General features: G+C 36.3%; 4 protein-coding genes across 4 annotated transcripts; 2 read left to right on the forward strand and 2 right to left on the reverse strand.

The window, feature by feature from the left end:
* Positions 1–7,004: 7,004 nt before the first annotated feature.
* Positions 7,005–8,838, forward strand: LOC116021782 (pentatricopeptide repeat-containing protein At4g21065-like). The gene has a single exon (XM_031262260.1). The coding sequence runs from the start codon at positions 7,234–7,236 to the stop codon at positions 8,431–8,433; it is 1,200 nt and encodes a 399-aa protein (XP_031118120.1). The 5' UTR covers positions 7,005–7,233; the 3' UTR covers positions 8,434–8,838.
* LOC116021783 (uncharacterized endoplasmic reticulum membrane protein C16E8.02-like) lies at positions 8,780–10,296 on the reverse strand. Its single transcript, XM_031262261.1, has 4 exons — positions 9,767–10,296; positions 9,258–9,320; positions 9,088–9,159; positions 8,780–9,005 (listed from the first exon to the last, which is right to left on the reverse strand). The coding sequence occupies exons 1-4, from the start codon at positions 10,103–10,105 to the stop codon at positions 8,889–8,891; spliced, it is 591 nt and encodes a 196-aa protein (XP_031118121.1). The 5' UTR covers positions 10,106–10,296; the 3' UTR covers positions 8,780–8,888.
* A 1,726-nt stretch (positions 10,297–12,022) lies between these two features.
* On the forward strand, positions 12,023–14,115 carry LOC116022283 (chlorophyll a-b binding protein P4, chloroplastic). The gene is made up of 3 exons (XM_031262919.1): positions 12,023–12,285; positions 12,779–13,194; positions 13,824–14,115. Exons 1-3 carry the CDS (start codon positions 12,083–12,085, stop codon positions 13,955–13,957), a joined length of 753 nt encoding a protein of 250 aa, XP_031118779.1. The 5' UTR covers positions 12,023–12,082; the 3' UTR covers positions 13,958–14,115.
* On the reverse strand, positions 14,028–16,369 carry LOC116022282 (putative lipoate-protein ligase A). Its single transcript, XM_031262917.1, has 4 exons — positions 15,982–16,369; positions 15,386–15,624; positions 14,765–14,913; positions 14,028–14,517 (listed from the first exon to the last, which is right to left on the reverse strand). Exons 1-4 carry the CDS (start codon positions 16,158–16,160, stop codon positions 14,278–14,280), a joined length of 807 nt encoding a protein of 268 aa, XP_031118777.1. The 5' UTR covers positions 16,161–16,369; the 3' UTR covers positions 14,028–14,277.
* Positions 16,370–17,432: the final 1,063 nt, after the last annotated feature.

A 17,432-nucleotide genomic window follows, 5' to 3' on the forward strand; every position in this document is an offset into this window, starting at 1 on the left:
ATTAGCCTACCCTGCTCCAGATCTCTGTAGTTTATCCCCCTTTTATATATGACCAAATATCCCCTCCACCCCCGCCCCCCAGACCCCCTGTTTTATGATACCAGCTTCTTTGTTTTTCTATTTAAGGTTGTTTTGTTTTTCTGTTTTACACATTTGACAAACAGGTACTAAGATGGTGTTTGGTTCGAGGAATGTTTTGTTGTACTGTAATTTCAGAAATTTCACTTAACCTAAGAATATGTAGTAATTGAAGATAAGGATGGACACATTTACTCAAAGAGGTACTAAGAGGGTGTTTGGTATAAAGAATATTATGATATATAATAACATTTTCGAGAATCTAATATAACTCCAAGAGATGGAAGAATGTGATTTATGTGAATGTTAAAAAAAAATGAACTAAAAACAAAATTTAAGAAATTTTATATTTCTTAAGGTGACTTACATTTCCTTGAATCAAATAAGAGAATGTGATATTACAATATTCACATCAGTAGAGCTACGTGGAGATAACCTAAGCCGAACCTCCACCCCCCCCCCCCCCCCCATGATTGTTTGAACACTGAAAATGGTATAGCAACAGACAATGAAACTGTGTTCGGAAGAGTAATTGAATATCACCCTAATAGCTATCCAAATGGCTATTTGAACAAATTGTAATTGAAGCGCTTTACTATTTTAATCATAGAAATTTCAATTCGAGCGATAAGCATAATTGCATAATGAATTAATGAAAAGTGTCCACTCACCTAAGACTAAGAGCAATCTCAAGTCTTAACCATGAAAAACTTTTCGTGGTTTTTTCAGTGCTATATAAGAGAGATAGGGAAGAGGGGTGAGGAAAAAGAAGAGAAAAAAAAAATTTGATATGAAAAAGTAAAATAAATTAATAAATTTACGCGCCAAGCATGTCACGTGTAGTGCACGCACCATGGTGCATGGGCACGACAGTTCCACACACGCACAAATTGCGCAACAACTTTCTCCCATTTCCCTAATCAATGAGTCTTATAAAAATTTTGATTTCGCAAGAGAAAAAAATTTCTAAAAAATCGCACCCTCATCCCAATTTTTTTGTTCAAAAAAAAAACTTCTTCAAGAATCTCTATTGGGTGATGCTCTAATGGGCTTTGGTTACTTTGATTTACTTATATACTATTTTATTGGGTCAGAGTGTAGGATCCTAAGACGAGGAAATTTTGCTTTTTGCGAAAAATAAAGTAATGAAAAGTTGAAGAATTCAAAAATGGAATGTTAGTTTCAACTGTATATACCAGAGCTATCCAACCATGACCTTTAAAAATTATGAAGTTTGTTTTTAATAGATGGTGTACATTCTGCTGATGCAATCAGGTAGGCTGTATGTATTTCCAAATATATCCTTCTTCATCTTTTGTCTTTTTAATAAAAAAAAGAATAAATTTATAACAAATAAGTTATGGTTATAACTAATTGTGTATTTATTACTTTTTAAATATAATATTTAATATGTTGCGTCCGTTAAATTTAATAACACCGCTCACGTTGTTATCATGTATAAAGTAAAACATTCACGAAAATCAGCACAGATGACACATATGTTCATACAATGAATGTAATAAAATTAAATTTAAAATCTTGATTCAAACAAAAAATCATAAATTTGTTGTTCTCATTTCAAGAAGAATAGAGCGAACTGAGAGACCAAGCTATTTATGCTGATTTTTTACAAGATTAATCTAAATTCTACTTGAGTTGTACTCATTGAATTTGACTTGAAACAAAAAAACAAAAACAAAAACAAAAACAAAAAAAAAACAAAAAACAAAAAAAGAAACAAAACAAAACAAAACAAAATTCCTAACCTAAAACTTTTGACTCTGTAATTGCATTAACAATACACTTACCAATCGTCCCAAACTAATAGCTTGTTGTTTGCTGAGTTAATTATAATATGATGTAGTAAAAATTCTTCAAATTTTATTAACTTTAATTAATATATATGTACTAATAGATTTATCTTTACCATAATTTCTTAATCAGTTGCAAAAATTCAAACTAATAATGCATATGTAATAATAAATGATGTCAAATTCACGTGATAAATACAACCAAGATATTATCTGGAAAAATGTACCACCATATAAATAAATAAATAAATAAAATTATCACCACCCTTGAAATCCTTTTGTGTGTTTTTTGTCAAAAAGAAGAAAATAAGATTCTATTAAGGTACCCCACTTTGCTTGACACAAAAAGCTATGGTGATTCAAGCCTATGCAATTTTGCAAACAAGAAGCATTATAGAGGGCCCATGACAGGATGCATAATAAAGCCATAAAGGTATGATTATATATGGAAGCTTTGTGGCTATGGCTATAGGATAGCATGGATATCTAGCAACTTCACTTACAGATGCTAAACTGTCCTAAAGTGCACCAAAAGGATAGCTTTTGCTGTCATCTAGCTTGTTTGTATGTATATGTTCATGGGATGTTTGCAATAGTTAGTTGTTGGTTACACCCGACACATAATATCAAGTTTAGTAAATATTAATATTTACAAGTTTTCGATTCTCGTGAGAGTTGTCTAATGATCTTCTTAGTTTGATCTGGTTAGTTATGGATCGGACAATTTAAACTAATTTATCTCTTTGTGATCCTTTGCCGGCTAGGGCCACAAGACGAGTTTCACCCAAAACACACATCCGAGCCTGGTAGCGGTTACGAGCTTTCTCATAAATTATTAAAGTTTAAGATCACAATTCACAAGGCAAGTTTCATCTAAAGCGCACATTTGGCTAGCGGTTGTAAACTTTCTCATAAATTAAAGTTTAGTAAATATTAATATTTACAATAAGTTTTTTATGATCTCTGTTGCTTGTTTTTTTTTTTTTTTTTAGGGATCTGTTGCTTGTTGATAGTGCTTGAGTTGTCTAACTTAAATTTTTGTAATTTGGCTTCGGTCTTTTATTTTATTTGTTCCTTTAGCCTAGTGATTGTTAATAATAATGACGAAAAAAAAATTTCAAATTCCCAACGTGGTCGGATATGTCATATCTGTCACAAAACCCTAAGTTTACAACTATTTTTCTAGTGATTAATAACAATATTGAGTTTTTCAATGTAATTTCATAATTTAATTTTAATCCTTTTTTACCCCTTTCAATGAGTAGTCAATAATAGCAATGAAAGATTTTTTAAATCTACAAGGTGGCCGGAAAGGTCATTAATGACCGAAAACCTTATATTTTTGTTAGACCACCTTATAATGGTTGAAAATCTAGAATTTTTCAATTGGTATTAACAAAATTAGTTATATAAAAATGTTTATTAGTTAAATAAAGGAAAATTAAAATTTTGATCACTCAATCATACATCATGGGCCGTTTTGATCTCTCCTACTTTTAGAAATTATAAATTAAATGTCACATTAAATTTTATAAAAATGTTAACATTTTTTAGGGTTGGATTGTTAGGAATAAAGAAACGAGGTGCAAAGTCAAGTCACAACACTTATTTTTCTTTCAAATCATTCATTCATTTTGGTGTAATTAATGATTTGTTGAAAATGCAAAACAAAATTACTAAAAATAACAAAGCATGAAGCACAAGTCATGCCTCTTCGGCAATCAATAAGGCAAAGATTATGATCATCTCTAATTGATTTTGCACCAAAGTATGATGTGCTAAAATTTTGATTTCCCCAATATAATTTCGAAGTGTTAGTTGTTAACAATTTTTCTTTTCTTTTCTTTTCTTTTACGTATAGTATTAAAAAAAAAAATTAGTTCGAAGCGCAATTACTGAACACATACACTAAACCTTTGCTTACACACTCGATGCCTGGTCTTTAGTTTCTTTTTAAACTTTATCTCCGTGACTAACTGAGCTGCTCATGCGAGCTTACAAATGTTTTTACGAGGTTTTGCTACAATTGACTTGATGTGCATAACATTATCCTCATTAAACCATTAGAAATTCAAGCCCACCACTAGATCAATTTAAATATAAAAAAAAAGAACTTAACATCAAGGTCCATCATCCATGTAGTATTTTCTTTATATATACATATAGCAAGGGAAACTCTACAATTAATATTGCTAGTTCAATATTGGTGTCTTTTGTATATATCATGTATGACATACATGATATAATAGGTACCATCAGTATTAGGGTAAATCGACATTTTATTTTTTAATAATAATAATAATAATAATAAATTAGACAAATTAAAAGGGATTTTCTTTTGCGAATATAATTAACCAATCATACATAAGACGCGTGTCAACTTCGTTTGTTTGATTCCAATAAATCGCTAATCCTCAGGTAATCACATTGGTTATTTGATTACTTAGTCAACCTTTTGTTAACTAACAAAGGAAACATGTTAATGCACCCATAACTAATCTAAAACCTTTACTTAATTTCAAAAATAGCAATTTATATTTCTAAAAATTCTATAACGTATATAACCCGTTTATAATATATTTTAGATACATTGTATCACCCAAAAAAAAAAAATTATTATTATGCAAGAACTTTTGTATGTAAAGATCAAACTCTAACATTATCATATCATATTTAATTTTATGTTGAATATAATTAAAATGGTCAGTCCAAATTCTTGATTATGATTGAAAGTGCACTAACAATTATTGTATAGAAAACGATTTGGAATAAAGGAGTAGAAAGGCCAAATGGGAAGAGGTGATTGGAGGATATATTGACGAGTATACTTGCGTGCGTTTCATATTTACTTAATTAACGATAAATTAGTGTTCATTGACTGCCAACGTAACATGCCAACACTATCCCCTGATTTTAAGAATATGTTGGGTAAAACTAGGTTAGGTTTATATATATGTTTTTTTCAGGATTTTTTTAATGATGTCGAGAAGACTATGAGAGATATGGAGGACGCATATTTTTCAAGAATAAAATAAAAGAATTGATTATTTTGTAAAGGTATTTGTTCAACAGGATCGTGGGTTAATTTAGGTGATCGAAGAGTAATCAGCTAGGATTCTTTGTTTGACGATTGTATGAGTGTTTGTTAGTCAAGGAGAGCTTCCGTTTGTTCTAACTGATTTTTTTAATGACGGTATATTAATTGGTTAGAGTTAATATCATCTGGGGTCCTCTAAGTATAATGGTTTTGTCACGTTTAGTTCTAACTTTTTAAATTAATCACTCGTGATTCTTAAACTTTCAAATTGTTACCATCTGTGGTCTAAATTAACCACTATGGTCTTTCAACTATCAAAGGACCATGACTGATCAATTTGAAACTTTAGGACTAAACATGGCGAAATCACTATACTCAGAGGACCCTATACGACATTAACTATACCTAAAATAATATAGTGAATAATGAATGTAATTAGATAGACAAAAATGAATGTGTATAGAGCAAAATATGTATTGAGTGATCAAGTTCGGTACAAGTTAAGTGAGCAAAAGATCGATAAAGGCGTTGCAATTATCGCACAGCACGTCAACGTCACGGATGTAATTAGCAATTTATACAAGTCACGAATACAACTGTTTTCCATCCGTGTCACTTGGGCAACTTACCCCGAGTCTTCCACTAGACGCGACGACCACTGTTATTTGCACTATGCTATCCCAAGCACTCTTGTTATCACCTCAACAGGAAGGCTAAGAGCCCGTTTACTAATTAGAGAATTTCTCCTATGGGAAACTGAAGAAATAGAAAATAGAAAACAGATATTCTAATTATCCCATCAACAAACGAGTATTTCAACTGCCAAACAAGGTCAAGAGTTCGAATCCCGACCTTCTTGATTTGAGTCGATCAGCTATGGATAACTTAGGTTGGTTTAACTCCTTATGATACTTTGCTGATCAAAATCACAGGGTAAAATGATTTACCTAATCATAATCTCAAGTAGTGATTGTGGATTTGTCTCGCTATCTCAAGTGAATGAAATAATCAGTTATGGTGGGCTGGTGAGCTAACACTTGAATTTGGTGTGATATATCCGAAGGAAAACAGCTGCAGATTGAGATGAGAAGAGGTCCACTAGAAAAATGATCAAACAAAACAAGACAAGAACATCATAGTCCTGTGCCTTTACTGACGGTCATGTTTTTCGATCATTAAGCTTTATGTTTTCTAGCAAGGCAAAACTCCAAACTAGCATCTATTCGAGATGTTAGCTTGGCTAAGCTAATTTGCATGCATTGCATAATATATGCTCCAATTGAGCTAAGTCAGCTAACCAATAATTAGGTTTGCTCAGCTGGTCTGCACTCCCTTTTGATGATTAATTTAGTAAATTGTGAGATTAAATTTATTTGAGAGGTAAATGTGCAACGAATTTAACTAAGATTATTGATCAAAATTATTCTATTGGTCACCTACTCACCTCCACACATTTAAATTAAATATTGATTACTATTTATGGGATGTTACTTGTTAGGGCCTTGGGCTTGCTGTATGGCCCAATCTAAGGAGCTTATTGGGCCCAAATTCCTAGTTTAAGACCATGAGACTAGTAGTCCAATAGTTATACTATGCATTCCAGTCCACCTGTAAGGTGGACTTGCGTCTATTTACATATTGAGTATTCACAATTCAAACTGTGAACATTCAGTGTATAAATTGTGAACATTCAGTATGTAAATTATATATTTTGTACACGAGTTTACTTTGCGAGGTAGACCTAGGTCCACAGAATAATTTGCCCTTTGTTTAAAATACACAATTTACATATTGAATGTTCACAACTAAATGCTCACAATTTACATACTGAATGTTCAATATGTAAATTGTAAACAGTATGTAAATTGCGATGTAGATCCGGATCCATGGTATAACTTTTGCCTATATGTGGCATCCGCCTAATCTTAATTCTATAACACACACATAACAATGTCATATAGAGGGATGGGTGGGCAATTGAGGAGTATGCTTAATTATAAGCTTTGCAAGCCATGCATTTCACTTGTCTCCCAAACCAAGAAGAGTTTGTCCCTTTTCATAAAATGGCCATTCTGGGAACTAAGTTATGCTTATTCTTCAGCTCAAATTCCCACCAAAACTAAGAATTCAGAATGTAAAAGTTACCATAGCTCTAGAGAACAAAAGTATCTGTTTCTTTTCAAGAAATGTTCCACCACAAGAGGGATAGAACAAGTGCATGCCCAAATCATTCAAGCTGGATTAACTCACAGCCTTTATCTCCTAGGCAAGATCATTGCTTTCTGCGCTATCTCTGAGCAGGGATCAATGGATTATGCTGTCTCCGTTTTTGAGCATGCCGAGAGTTCAGATGGGTTTCTGTGGAATACAATGATCAGAGGGTTTGTGAGGATTTATGAGGTTGAAAGAGCAATTGAATACTACAAGAAAATGCAGGAAAATGGGATGGGGGCAGATAATTTTACATTTTCTTTCTTGTTGAAGCTATGTGGGCAGTTGGGATCCGGCATGTTGGGAAAGCAGCTGCATAGCAGTGTGGTGAAATCTGGGCAGCAAAGCCATGTTTTTGTGTTGAATACTCTGATTCATATGTATGGTATGTTGAAGGATGTTGAGGTTGCTGACCAGCTGTTTGAGGAAATTCCTAAACCAGGATTGGTGGCTTGGAATACCATAATTGACTGTCATATGAGCTGTGGGGAGCATGCTAAGGCCCTACATTTGTTTGAAAGAATGCAGAAATGTGGTGTGGGGTTTGATGAGGCAACACTGGTTGTGACCCTATCAGCTTGTTCAGAAATGGGTGGTTTGGATTATGGGAGATGGCTGCATTTTCTTGTGGATAATAGTAGCCTTAGTAGAACTCTTCAGGTCTGCAATTCGCTAATCGATATGTATGCAAAGTGTGGTGAAGTTGAAGAAGCATACAGGGTATTCGACAAGATGAATGTGAGAAATTTAGTCACATGGAATACAATGATCTTAGGGTATGCAATCCATGGCAATGGAGATGAAGCATTGAAGCTCTTCTCCAGAATGCTGAATGAGAAGCAGTGTTTCCCCAATGATGTTACTTTCTTGGGAGCTCTGTGTGCTTGTAGCCATGGAGGAATGGTAGAAGAAGGGAAGAGGTATTTCCACATTATGATTCATGACTTTCACATTCAGCCAACACTGAAGCACTATGGTTGCATGGTGGATGTTCTTGCCCGAGCTGGATTCGTTCAGGAAGCGTACGATCTGATTACCAGTATGCCGGGGAGATGCAATGATGTGATCTGGAGAACACTGTTGGGTGCTTGCAGGGTTCATGGCAAAGTGGAATTGGCAGAGGAAATCAGAAGTCATCTTCAACAAGATCACAGCAGTGACTATGTTCTTCTTTCTAATGTGTATGCAAGTGCAGGCTTGTGGAACAATTTTATAGAAGCAAGGAAATCAATGAGGGACAGAGGAGTCCAGAAGCCAGCTCCTGGTAATAGTTTGATCAAATTCACACAAGAATGAGGCTGCCATTCTGCACTGTTTTGGCAGAGGCCTAAAGAGTCAAATCCAACACCCGGCCTCTAAAAAATGTAACAGAGCCAAAAAAAATTTGGCAGTATAAGGAAATAAAGTTGCGCATTTACTACAAGCTATAACTTTTAGCGTAATGGTAAGTATTTAATCTAACAAGTGGTATCAGAACCAAAACTATGCAGTTAAGGCTAGCAAATGCTGGGAAGTGAAATTGTTGGACAGAGACAGGTGAAGGGTCAAGTCCAACACCAGGTTGTTAGGGGGATCGTCCTGTAGTAATGCATTCCAATATACATCAAAAAGATTGAGGCTTTATACTGTAACAGGAGATTCATGTCTCAAATTTCAGAAACTGGTTGATTTTATTGGAGATGAACAATGGAGTTACAGAAACTATTGCATACAACTCAATTCCAGAAAGAAAAAACAAAGCACTCTCTGATTTAAGAGTTCTTCTTCTTTTGCTTTTCTTTCCATTCTTTAATTTCAGCATCTATCTTAGCTTGGACACTATCATGGAAGCCCGGGTACGGTTCATAGCCAAAGAAAGATTGAAGAGCCTGCATCAAATCGACAACTCACAGTCAGGAGCTAGTGTAATCAAACCATATCTCGTGTGCTCGAGACAAAATATATATTTACCTCCAACAGGACGAAGAAAGGAGCCATAAGGAACGCCTGTGCGAGATTGTCCAGCAAAGCAGGAGCTCGTTTCTACAACATCGAAAACCAAGATTGGGAGCAAGAAAACATAGACAGAATAGAGGTGACAGAACTACAGAAGTAAAGATTAATGAACTTCAAATCAATACCTCAAACACACCATGACCTATAAACTGTCCTGTCCAGCATATCACCTGAGCTGCAAGAACAAGCTGATCATACACATCCCACAGTTAGCATAACCTTTCCCAAACTCTGAACTATACATTTCTTTTGAAGACCATAAATAAATCAAATTACAACATTTTAACTAACACCATCTCCCAGCAGAAAACACAGAAATTCAGCTCTAGATAATCTAACACCATCATATATCAATGAAATGTAAATACAAAAACCACATTACTCAGGCTTTCGACCACTGAGCTATGCCTCTATGACCTAACTATTTCTAAGTAGTTAGGTCAAAAATTGAGAGGGTCACTGCTATTCCTATCTTGCACGTCCTAAAATTCGGCCAGGACAACCAACAACACCCAACCCTACCAACATTTCATCTAATCTCATCTCAATCAACCAATCAATTAGATTATGGACAAAACATGTTTATAACAAAATGAACAAAACAAAATCTTAGGAAAGGGAAAAGGTTGTCTACCTTCCAAGCACAGGAGAAACCTAGGCGATGAGCAAGGTGGCTGCTAGAGACCCAACAGAAGAAGCAAAGCAGGGCTCCCAAAAACCCAGCTTTCCTGTCCAAACCAATATAGTATATGCCATAAACCATAGCAAACAAGAACCCAAAATTGAACACAAGGACAGTGTGGCAACATAGCTGAACTTTGGAATCGCTGAAAATTGGGGGCGTGAAGTAGAAGAGAACCAGAGAAGTGAAGAAAATGGGCCAAACAAATAACATGTGAATGAAGATATTCACTTTGTTGTTGTGGTATGATCCATAGAAGGCAAAGTGCTTCTCCAAATCGAACAATCCCATTCTCTTCTTCGCTTTCGGGTTCGTCTAAAAGACAGATTAAATGATTATTTTGGGGTGAAAGATCGAATTTTTTTTCTTTTGACTATGGAACTGGGGGCTCTGGGGAATGGGGATTATGAAGAAGGAAGGAGACAACAGACTGAAAAAACCATCTAACAAGAAATCCGCTGTTTTCTTTCACACCATTTACGTTGGTCATATGGTTTCTCGTTGGCATTGTGTTTTAATCCCATTGGATTGGACTATTCAATTTTAATTGATGACAACAAGATAGTCAGATAGATATATCAAAGACGACAAGATATATCAAACTACGTAACCGTGGCATCACGCAAATTCAATAAATTCATTAGTGTTAATCAAAATTTACTTTAAGATTTTGAATGGTTATATACTTATATATAATTTTAAAAATATTTTATTCAATAAGGTTACAAATTGGTTAAATTTGAACCAATCTTGAAGATTTTCTAAGCACATATTATAACCACCTTGAAGAGGACTAGTAGGCTTGGAGCTCAATTTTAGGTGATGGTCACTTCTATATAAGAGCATCTCAAAGACTCAAAGAGTCATGATTTTTTCATAAACTTTGAGGAGGCAAGTAGGAGAAAAAAATATAAAAATTAAAATAAAATTTAAAATTAAATGTTATGGCGTCTATGAGCGTGTGTAGTACACGCACCTGCTTGGCGATGCAAGTGCACCCAATGGCCAATCCCAATGCACATTAGTATGATGATATCCATTATAAAGGTGGGCTCTCTTTTCACTAAGCCCAAAAGCATTCAAACCGAAGCCCACGACACACACTCCCTCTAGCTCTCCTAAAAAGGCTTTTCCATATGGGCTCCCATCATATTCTCAGTGAGAAATATTTTACAAAGGCCCACAATCATAATTCATAAAGCCCATTTAGTTGCCCACTAGTGAGTTTGAATTAGACTAAGAGGGACACTATCCATGGACATTTGATCCTGGTTAGAATGTGAATTAGTTGTCTATTCGAAGATTCTCAATAATTGTGAGTTTTGAAGAGTTTTTTTTAGGTGTGATTAGAAAAGAGAAAATGAAAGAAAAAATAATTACACAGACTAACAAGACCCACCTTCTTCTCCATGCAAGCCTCACATTTTTAGACAAAAAACCACACCTCTTGCAAGAACCTCATTTCTTCTCTCTCCTCACCCTCTATCCTCCACATCATCCTTCTTTCTCAAAAATCTAGCAAAAACTTCAGATGGCCTTAGTTTTTCAGAACCAATTGGTCAAGACTTGCCCAAATTGATTTACCTCATTGGAGTCTTTTGTCATCTAGGACTTCAAGGACAAACAATTTACATATTTTACATTATTTTTTATATCTAACTTGCCCACTATTACATAATAACGAAGTTTAATTAGTGTAATTTTTAAATAGTGACTACAAATTTCGCTCATAAAAAACATCTTAGTAAAAGATCAACAATATACATTTCTACCTATCTCTTATCATTGTGCATATATTTGTTTCCAAAATATAATCTCAAACAAGATATCTTTTGCCAGCATGGAATTTTAATCATCCAATTGTCCTACACTAATTGGGCACCAAAGATTCTACATGGCAAAGATCTTTCAAACAAGATATACCCTTCACTTGCTGTTTTTTTATATTTCTTAATTAAAATTTATTTCCAGGTGGCAATCAGTGGGCCCTCCATGATCTTCCAAAGCCAACAGCAGCAAAGAAATAGATATATGGATATGGCAATCTGAGATAAGGATAAGATCCATCCATTCCCATTGGCCAATCAAGAACTCACCATCCAATCACAGCCGTTGATTCCCAAAAATCTGTCCATGCAACTCAACACTCAACCATGGCCACAACCTTTTCACTCAACTTGAAATGCTACAAATGCATACACAAAACTGACATTTGTATAAGTGAAAAAAACCCATCAGAATTTCTCATCATCATCCCGGTCGGAGAATATGGCCACCGTTACACAAGCCTCCGCCGCCGTTTTCCGGCCATGCGCCTCCAAAACCAGATTCCTTACCGGATCGTCCGGTAAGCTGAACAGGGAAGTCTCTTTCAGGGCGTCTACATCTTCATCCAACGTTTCATTCAAGATTGAAGCCAAGAAAGGTGAATGGCTCCCCGGCTTGCCATCGCCGGCGTATCTCGACGGCAGGTATATATATATACTCTATACACTAATACACCATTCTTTATTTCATCCCTCATTGAAAAAATTATGCCTAAACATTGATTAATAGGCACCCTAGCGCTGACCGGCCGCCTAGATTATCACTATAATTGGTGATCTATGTGGCTGACCAATTAGCTGTGCTTAGGCTGTCTAGTCGCTGACCGCCTAGGCCTTTTAGGTACCAACTAAACCTCTTAGTCACCCGACTAATGTTGACTAGGCATCAATTAATAGGTAGGCGCACTATTGCTGGCTGCCTAAATTATCACTATAATTGGTATTTTAGGCGGCTGACCAGCTCAGCACGACAGCCTAGGCCTTCTAGGTGCCAACTTGACCTTCCAAGCACGCAACTAATTCGCCTAATCAGTCAATTAGTTATTGGTTACCTTCTTTTTTTAATGATTTTTTTAACTATGATTTCATCATAATATAACTTTGAGTTGACTGAAAATGGATGTTTTGAATGGTTTAGTCTTCCCGGAGACAATGGGTTTGACCCGTTGGGACTGGCGGAGGACCCGGAGAACTTGAGGTGGTACGTGCAGGCGGAGCTGGTGAACGGACGGTGGGCGATGTTGGGCGTGGCGGGGATGCTGTTGCCGGAGGTATTCACTCAGATCGGAATCATCAACGTTCCGAAGTGGTACGACGCCGGGAAGGCTGAGTACTTTGCTTCCTCGTCCACGCTGTTCGTCATCGAGTTCATCCTGTTCCACTACGTGGAGATCAGACGGTGGCAAGACATCAAGAACCCTGGCTGCGTCAACCAGGACCCCATCTTCAAGAACTACAGCCTGCCGCCCAACGAGTGCGGCTACCCCGGCGGCATCTTCAACCCACTCAACTTTGCTCCCACCCAAGAAGCCAAAGAGAAAGAGCTCGCAAATGGTACGTAAATCTTGTCCTTCCAACTCATTGCAGCCTATCTTTATTTTCAATAACTAAGGAAAACCCCAACCACTATTCAAGTGTGCACCGAGTTAAGTCTTTAATGGCTTAAGGACCTAAACCCCTAGCTAGGGTAAATTAGCCTAAGTTGTCCCCTGGGGGGCCTAAATCTTTAATGGCTAAGGACCTAAACCCTTGGCTAGTCTAAATCAGCCTAGGTTGTCCCCTGGCAAGCCTAAATCAGCCTAGGTTGCCCCCTGGCGGGCTTAAATTAGTCTAGGTTGTCCCCTGACAGGCTTAAAGCAACCTAGATTGTCCCTTGACGGGCTTAAGTCAGCCTAGGCTGTCTATAGTGACTAGCAAAAACCAAAGCTAATAGGTTGTTTCAACGGGAGGTCTAAGGACTTCAATTAGTCAAGGTTGCCTTGACCGGCTTAAACCAGCTTAGGTTGCCAACCTAAAACTGACTAATAAAAATAAAGAAGGTAAAGAAGGTGGTCGCTCCAGTTGAGAGTCGAGCTTGATTACCAAGTAACAATCTGACTAATTTGATTGGGTTGCCCGTAATGCAGCCTATCTATGACAAATCCGAAGGGAAATGGTCTAACTTGTGGGGTGTGTTTTTGCAGGGAGATTGGCGATGTTGGCGTTTCTTGGATTCATAGTGCAGCACAACGTGACTGGCAAGGGTCCATTCGACAACCTGCTGCAGCATCTGTCAGACCCATGGCACAACACCATTGTGCAAACATTGGGTCAGTGAGGGGCTTAGGTTGATGGAAACCACAGGGAAGATGTTGTTTATGTTGTAACCATGAATAGGGCACTGGTTCTTCAGATCAAGAATTTGAGCTTTTGTGTTGTAAAAGGGACCTTAATGTTTAATGTACAGGAGTACTACATACAACATTTTTATCCACATCTTCCTTCTAAGTTCTAATTCATCCTCCAAGTAGTAGCATTTTTGTGTGTGTTTATTTTCTGTGATATTTTGAACATTTTAATATAAATTGTGTTGGATCTTGGACCTCAAAAGGTTCTAAATTTACAACATTTATTTGCTAAAATATGAAAGATGAAAAATCACAATGACTGCAAAATGGGGTTCTCAGGCTGGGACTCAAGAACTGCCTCCTCCAATTCTTGCATTTCAAGTAGCCTAGAAGAAGGCGAAAATTTCATGTCACACAAAAGCTCGGCTTCTTCCAGCTCCATTGATCTCACGGAAAAATGGCAGTTGACTGCATTGATGGTCCGGTTGATGAATTGTGACCGGGATAAGTAGTCCTTCATGCGGCATATGAAGTCCAAATGGTCTCTTGCCTGAATACAGAAAGGGCGAGAGAGAATGAGAGATCTCAACTAACTTGAGACTTAAATTGCAGATTTAGGCACACAAAGTGAAATGGTAGACTGGTTCAATTGCTATTTGCTACCATCATTAGGCGGAGTTATAAAGCATGTAATAAAAATAACTGAACACGGGTGGTCTCTTAAGCGACATAACATGGTTCTAGTGAATCCGAAGTTTTTGGTAGTATAAAATAAGGATCTATATATAATAGCAAACCTGTCTGTAATCAGGGGCCTTCTTTGGAAGACTCAGATATGCCATGTTAGAGACCTCGAAGTCCCATAGAAAAGATGTATGATGGATCCACCGGTTCTTTGTTATAGACTGAGCATTTCCACCAAACTTGTGGTCGCCAAATACATAATCTGAAAACATTTACATAAATACATGGCATGATTATGGCTACCTTGTACAACACAACTACTTAGGTTGCATTAAAGTAGAATATAGTTTCAATGATATGAAGTCACGAGAAAAAATTTCCCCCATCTAACTAAAAAAAGGCAAAAAATTTCGATATGCAAGAGAAATTGAGCATGCCAATGAAGGTTGAATCACTGTCATGCTTCATTTGTATCCCGTTTATTATCCAAGGAAAGAACTTCATTAACCAAGAAAATCACGAACAAAACATAAAAAATATAAAGCCCTATCATAATGCATTTATCAAATATATTCTTCACAGGGTCCTCAGTGCTCACTCACACAAATAGACTAACATGTAGCCAATGAACAAAAGCTAGCGAGGGAGGTTTTACACCAAACATTTGAGAAACAAGTGAAATATGCGAAAAGGAATTATGATCTAAAAGCGAAAGGAGCTTAGAATGAACCTACCATTTTCACGAAGGTAGAAATCCCCAACTCCTTGGAACACCTTACTGTATAATAAGCTGCTCCATGACATGATAGGTCGGGGATACGGTTGTACGTTGGGAACATCATCCTTATTGCATATAAAAGTTGCAAATATTGTCCCATGATCAACTATTACAGTACCTCCACCAGTAAACCTTTTGATAACCGGTATCTTGTCTCGTAAAACAGAATTGATTTCAAGAAGTTCAGTAGGATTGCTGTAAAAAAGAAATCTTTGATGAAAACATACAGAAAACACTTGCAAAAAAGCAGTCAAATTTGCAATGCCAATAGTAATTAGCTAAAGGTAAAAGCTTTGGAACTCTATCATCCTTCATCTAGAGACAAGTCCATGACATATTGACATTACAATTATCAAATATTTCAGCAACCATTCAACCTACATTTCATCCTCATAAATTTAGCAAACCCAAGATTGAATCCACTTAAAAAAATGTTCTTTTGGCAGTCAATCATCAATAACTTCCTCTAAGATTTTGCAGTTCAAATCATCCATACACACAATCTCATAATTTTGAACGCAATCAATTGCTAGCATTTACTAATCAGCTTACCCAGAGATACCCATAACAACGGTGGGTGTGTCTGTTCCGTCATTAATGATACACCAATTATGGGATGAAGTTCGTAGCAGGCGTTCTTCCAGATGCAGTTGCTGCAAAATGGGCACTCCTTTTAGCTTCACAAGATTCAGCAGCGGAAGAGCAGCATTCCTAGATTGGCCCAAACTCATCGGAATCGCGTGGCCGGTAAATCGGCAAAAAAATTAATTCGAATGGAAGAAGGTTGAATTGGGGCTGCTCTTGTTTAGGTTTCCCCAATTGGGCAAAGAAATTCTTGAGCTTTACTATAATTCTCAGTCGCAAGCTCTATGTCTGCCTATAGCGAAGAAAATTCATCTGGAGCAGAAGTTTGGAGTTGCGTTCAAGAACGTAAATAATTTGGTGGAAATTGAGCCGCCTAGAGAGGTATAGATTGGAATCTTGAATGACTAGTTGACCACAAATAACCTTTGACTGATAATCTCGTTTATTCAGTTAATACCAATATAGTCCTAGAGAGTAGTTTTATTCCATTTAGGATTTTGTATGTTTTTTGAATACTACTAACTCTATTAGAATGCAGTATCTGTTCATAACTACTTTCTCAACCTATTGAAGTACAGGAGTCAGTATTGACTCCTCCCGTACAAAGGGAAGGGTTTGATGCCACTGGACTACAAGGTCCTTGGCATTTAGGATTTTGTATGTTTAATTTAGTTCTTGATTTTGATGATTTTATTTAATTTCGTCCTCAGTTAAAATTTTGGCTTTATAATTTTTCGTGAAAATTGTAATCTTTCGAGTTTTTTTTTTCTTCAATTGCACAATAATCACTTAATTTGAACATTCCTAAACTGATATATGGTTTAAATACTAAGACATCAACGAGCTATGGGCTAATTGCAACCCCTTATCTTTTGGTTAATCGTTGCCTTAGTTTGTCCATATGACTAAGATCATTGAAAACACACTCTTAGGCTCATTTAGAAGTGTTGCATCCATTTCCTTAGCTTCATATTTGGCTCCAATGACTCCAAAGGTATCCAAAATGGGTTCAAAGACAGACAAAAACACAAAGAGTGGACAAAAATAAGACTTTTGAAAAATGTGTACAAAAAAAAAAGGAAAACGAGTTTGGGACATGCCTATGGGGTCAGAAACGGATGTTCCAACGTAGTATGAATTTATTATTTTTTTTCTTCAAAATGCTGAGTCCAAAAACAAGTCCGACTTACGTCTGATCTAAAAATAAAAATAAAAAATGGTCGTCGGGCAACTAAACGTAGTATGACTTCTTCTTCTTCTTTTTTTTTTTTTTTTGGAAATACTATACTTAGGTCAAACGCAAGTCCGACTTACGTTGATCTAAAAATAAAAATAAAAAATGGTCGCCGGGCAACCAACACTCGGCGGCCTTTTTTTTTTTTTTTTAATAATTTTATAGATTAGACGCAAGCTAAGTC

Source organism: Ipomoea triloba, chromosome 6, assembly GCF_003576645.1.
Source record: "Ipomoea triloba cultivar NCNSP0323 chromosome 6, ASM357664v1".
NCBI lineage: Eukaryota > Viridiplantae > Streptophyta > Magnoliopsida > Solanales > Convolvulaceae > Ipomoea > Ipomoea triloba.

Excerpts from the sequence above, each read along its gene's own strand:
- LOC116022282 (XM_031262917.1), bottom strand. The coding sequence starts at position 16,160 with ATGAGTTTGGGCCAATCTAGGAATGCTGCTCTTCCGCTGCTGAATCTT. Across the intron at positions 15,625-15,981 it reads GTTGTTATGGGTATCTCTGG|CAATCCTACTGAACTTCTTG; the intron begins GTAAGCTGATTA and ends TCTTTTTTACAG. Across the intron at positions 14,914-15,385 it reads TTTCTACCTTCGTGAAAATG|ATTATGTATTTGGCGACCAC; the intron begins GTAGGTTCATTC and ends AAATGTTTTCAG.
- LOC116021783 (XM_031262261.1), bottom strand. The coding sequence starts at position 10,105 with ATGGGATTGTTCGATTTGGAGAAGCACTTTGCCTTCTATGGATCATAC. Across the intron at positions 9,321-9,766 it reads GTTTCTCCTGTGCTTGGAAG|CTTGTTCTTGCAGCTCAGGT; the intron begins GTAGACAACCTT and ends GTGTATGATCAG. Across the intron at positions 9,160-9,257 it reads TAGGTCATGGTGTGTTTGAG|AAACGAGCTCCTGCTTTGCT; the intron begins GTATTGATTTGA and ends TCGATGTTGTAG.
- LOC116021782 (XM_031262260.1), top strand. The coding sequence starts at position 7,234 with ATGGATTATGCTGTCTCCGTTTTTGAGCATGCCGAGAGTTCAGATGGG.
- LOC116022283 (XM_031262919.1), top strand. The coding sequence starts at position 12,083 with ATGGCCACCGTTACACAAGCCTCCGCCGCCGTTTTCCGGCCATGCGCC. Across the intron at positions 12,286-12,778 it reads CCGGCGTATCTCGACGGCAG|TCTTCCCGGAGACAATGGGT; the intron begins GTATATATATAT and ends TGAATGGTTTAG. Across the intron at positions 13,195-13,823 it reads AGAGAAAGAGCTCGCAAATG|GGAGATTGGCGATGTTGGCG; the intron begins GTACGTAAATCT and ends GTGTTTTTGCAG.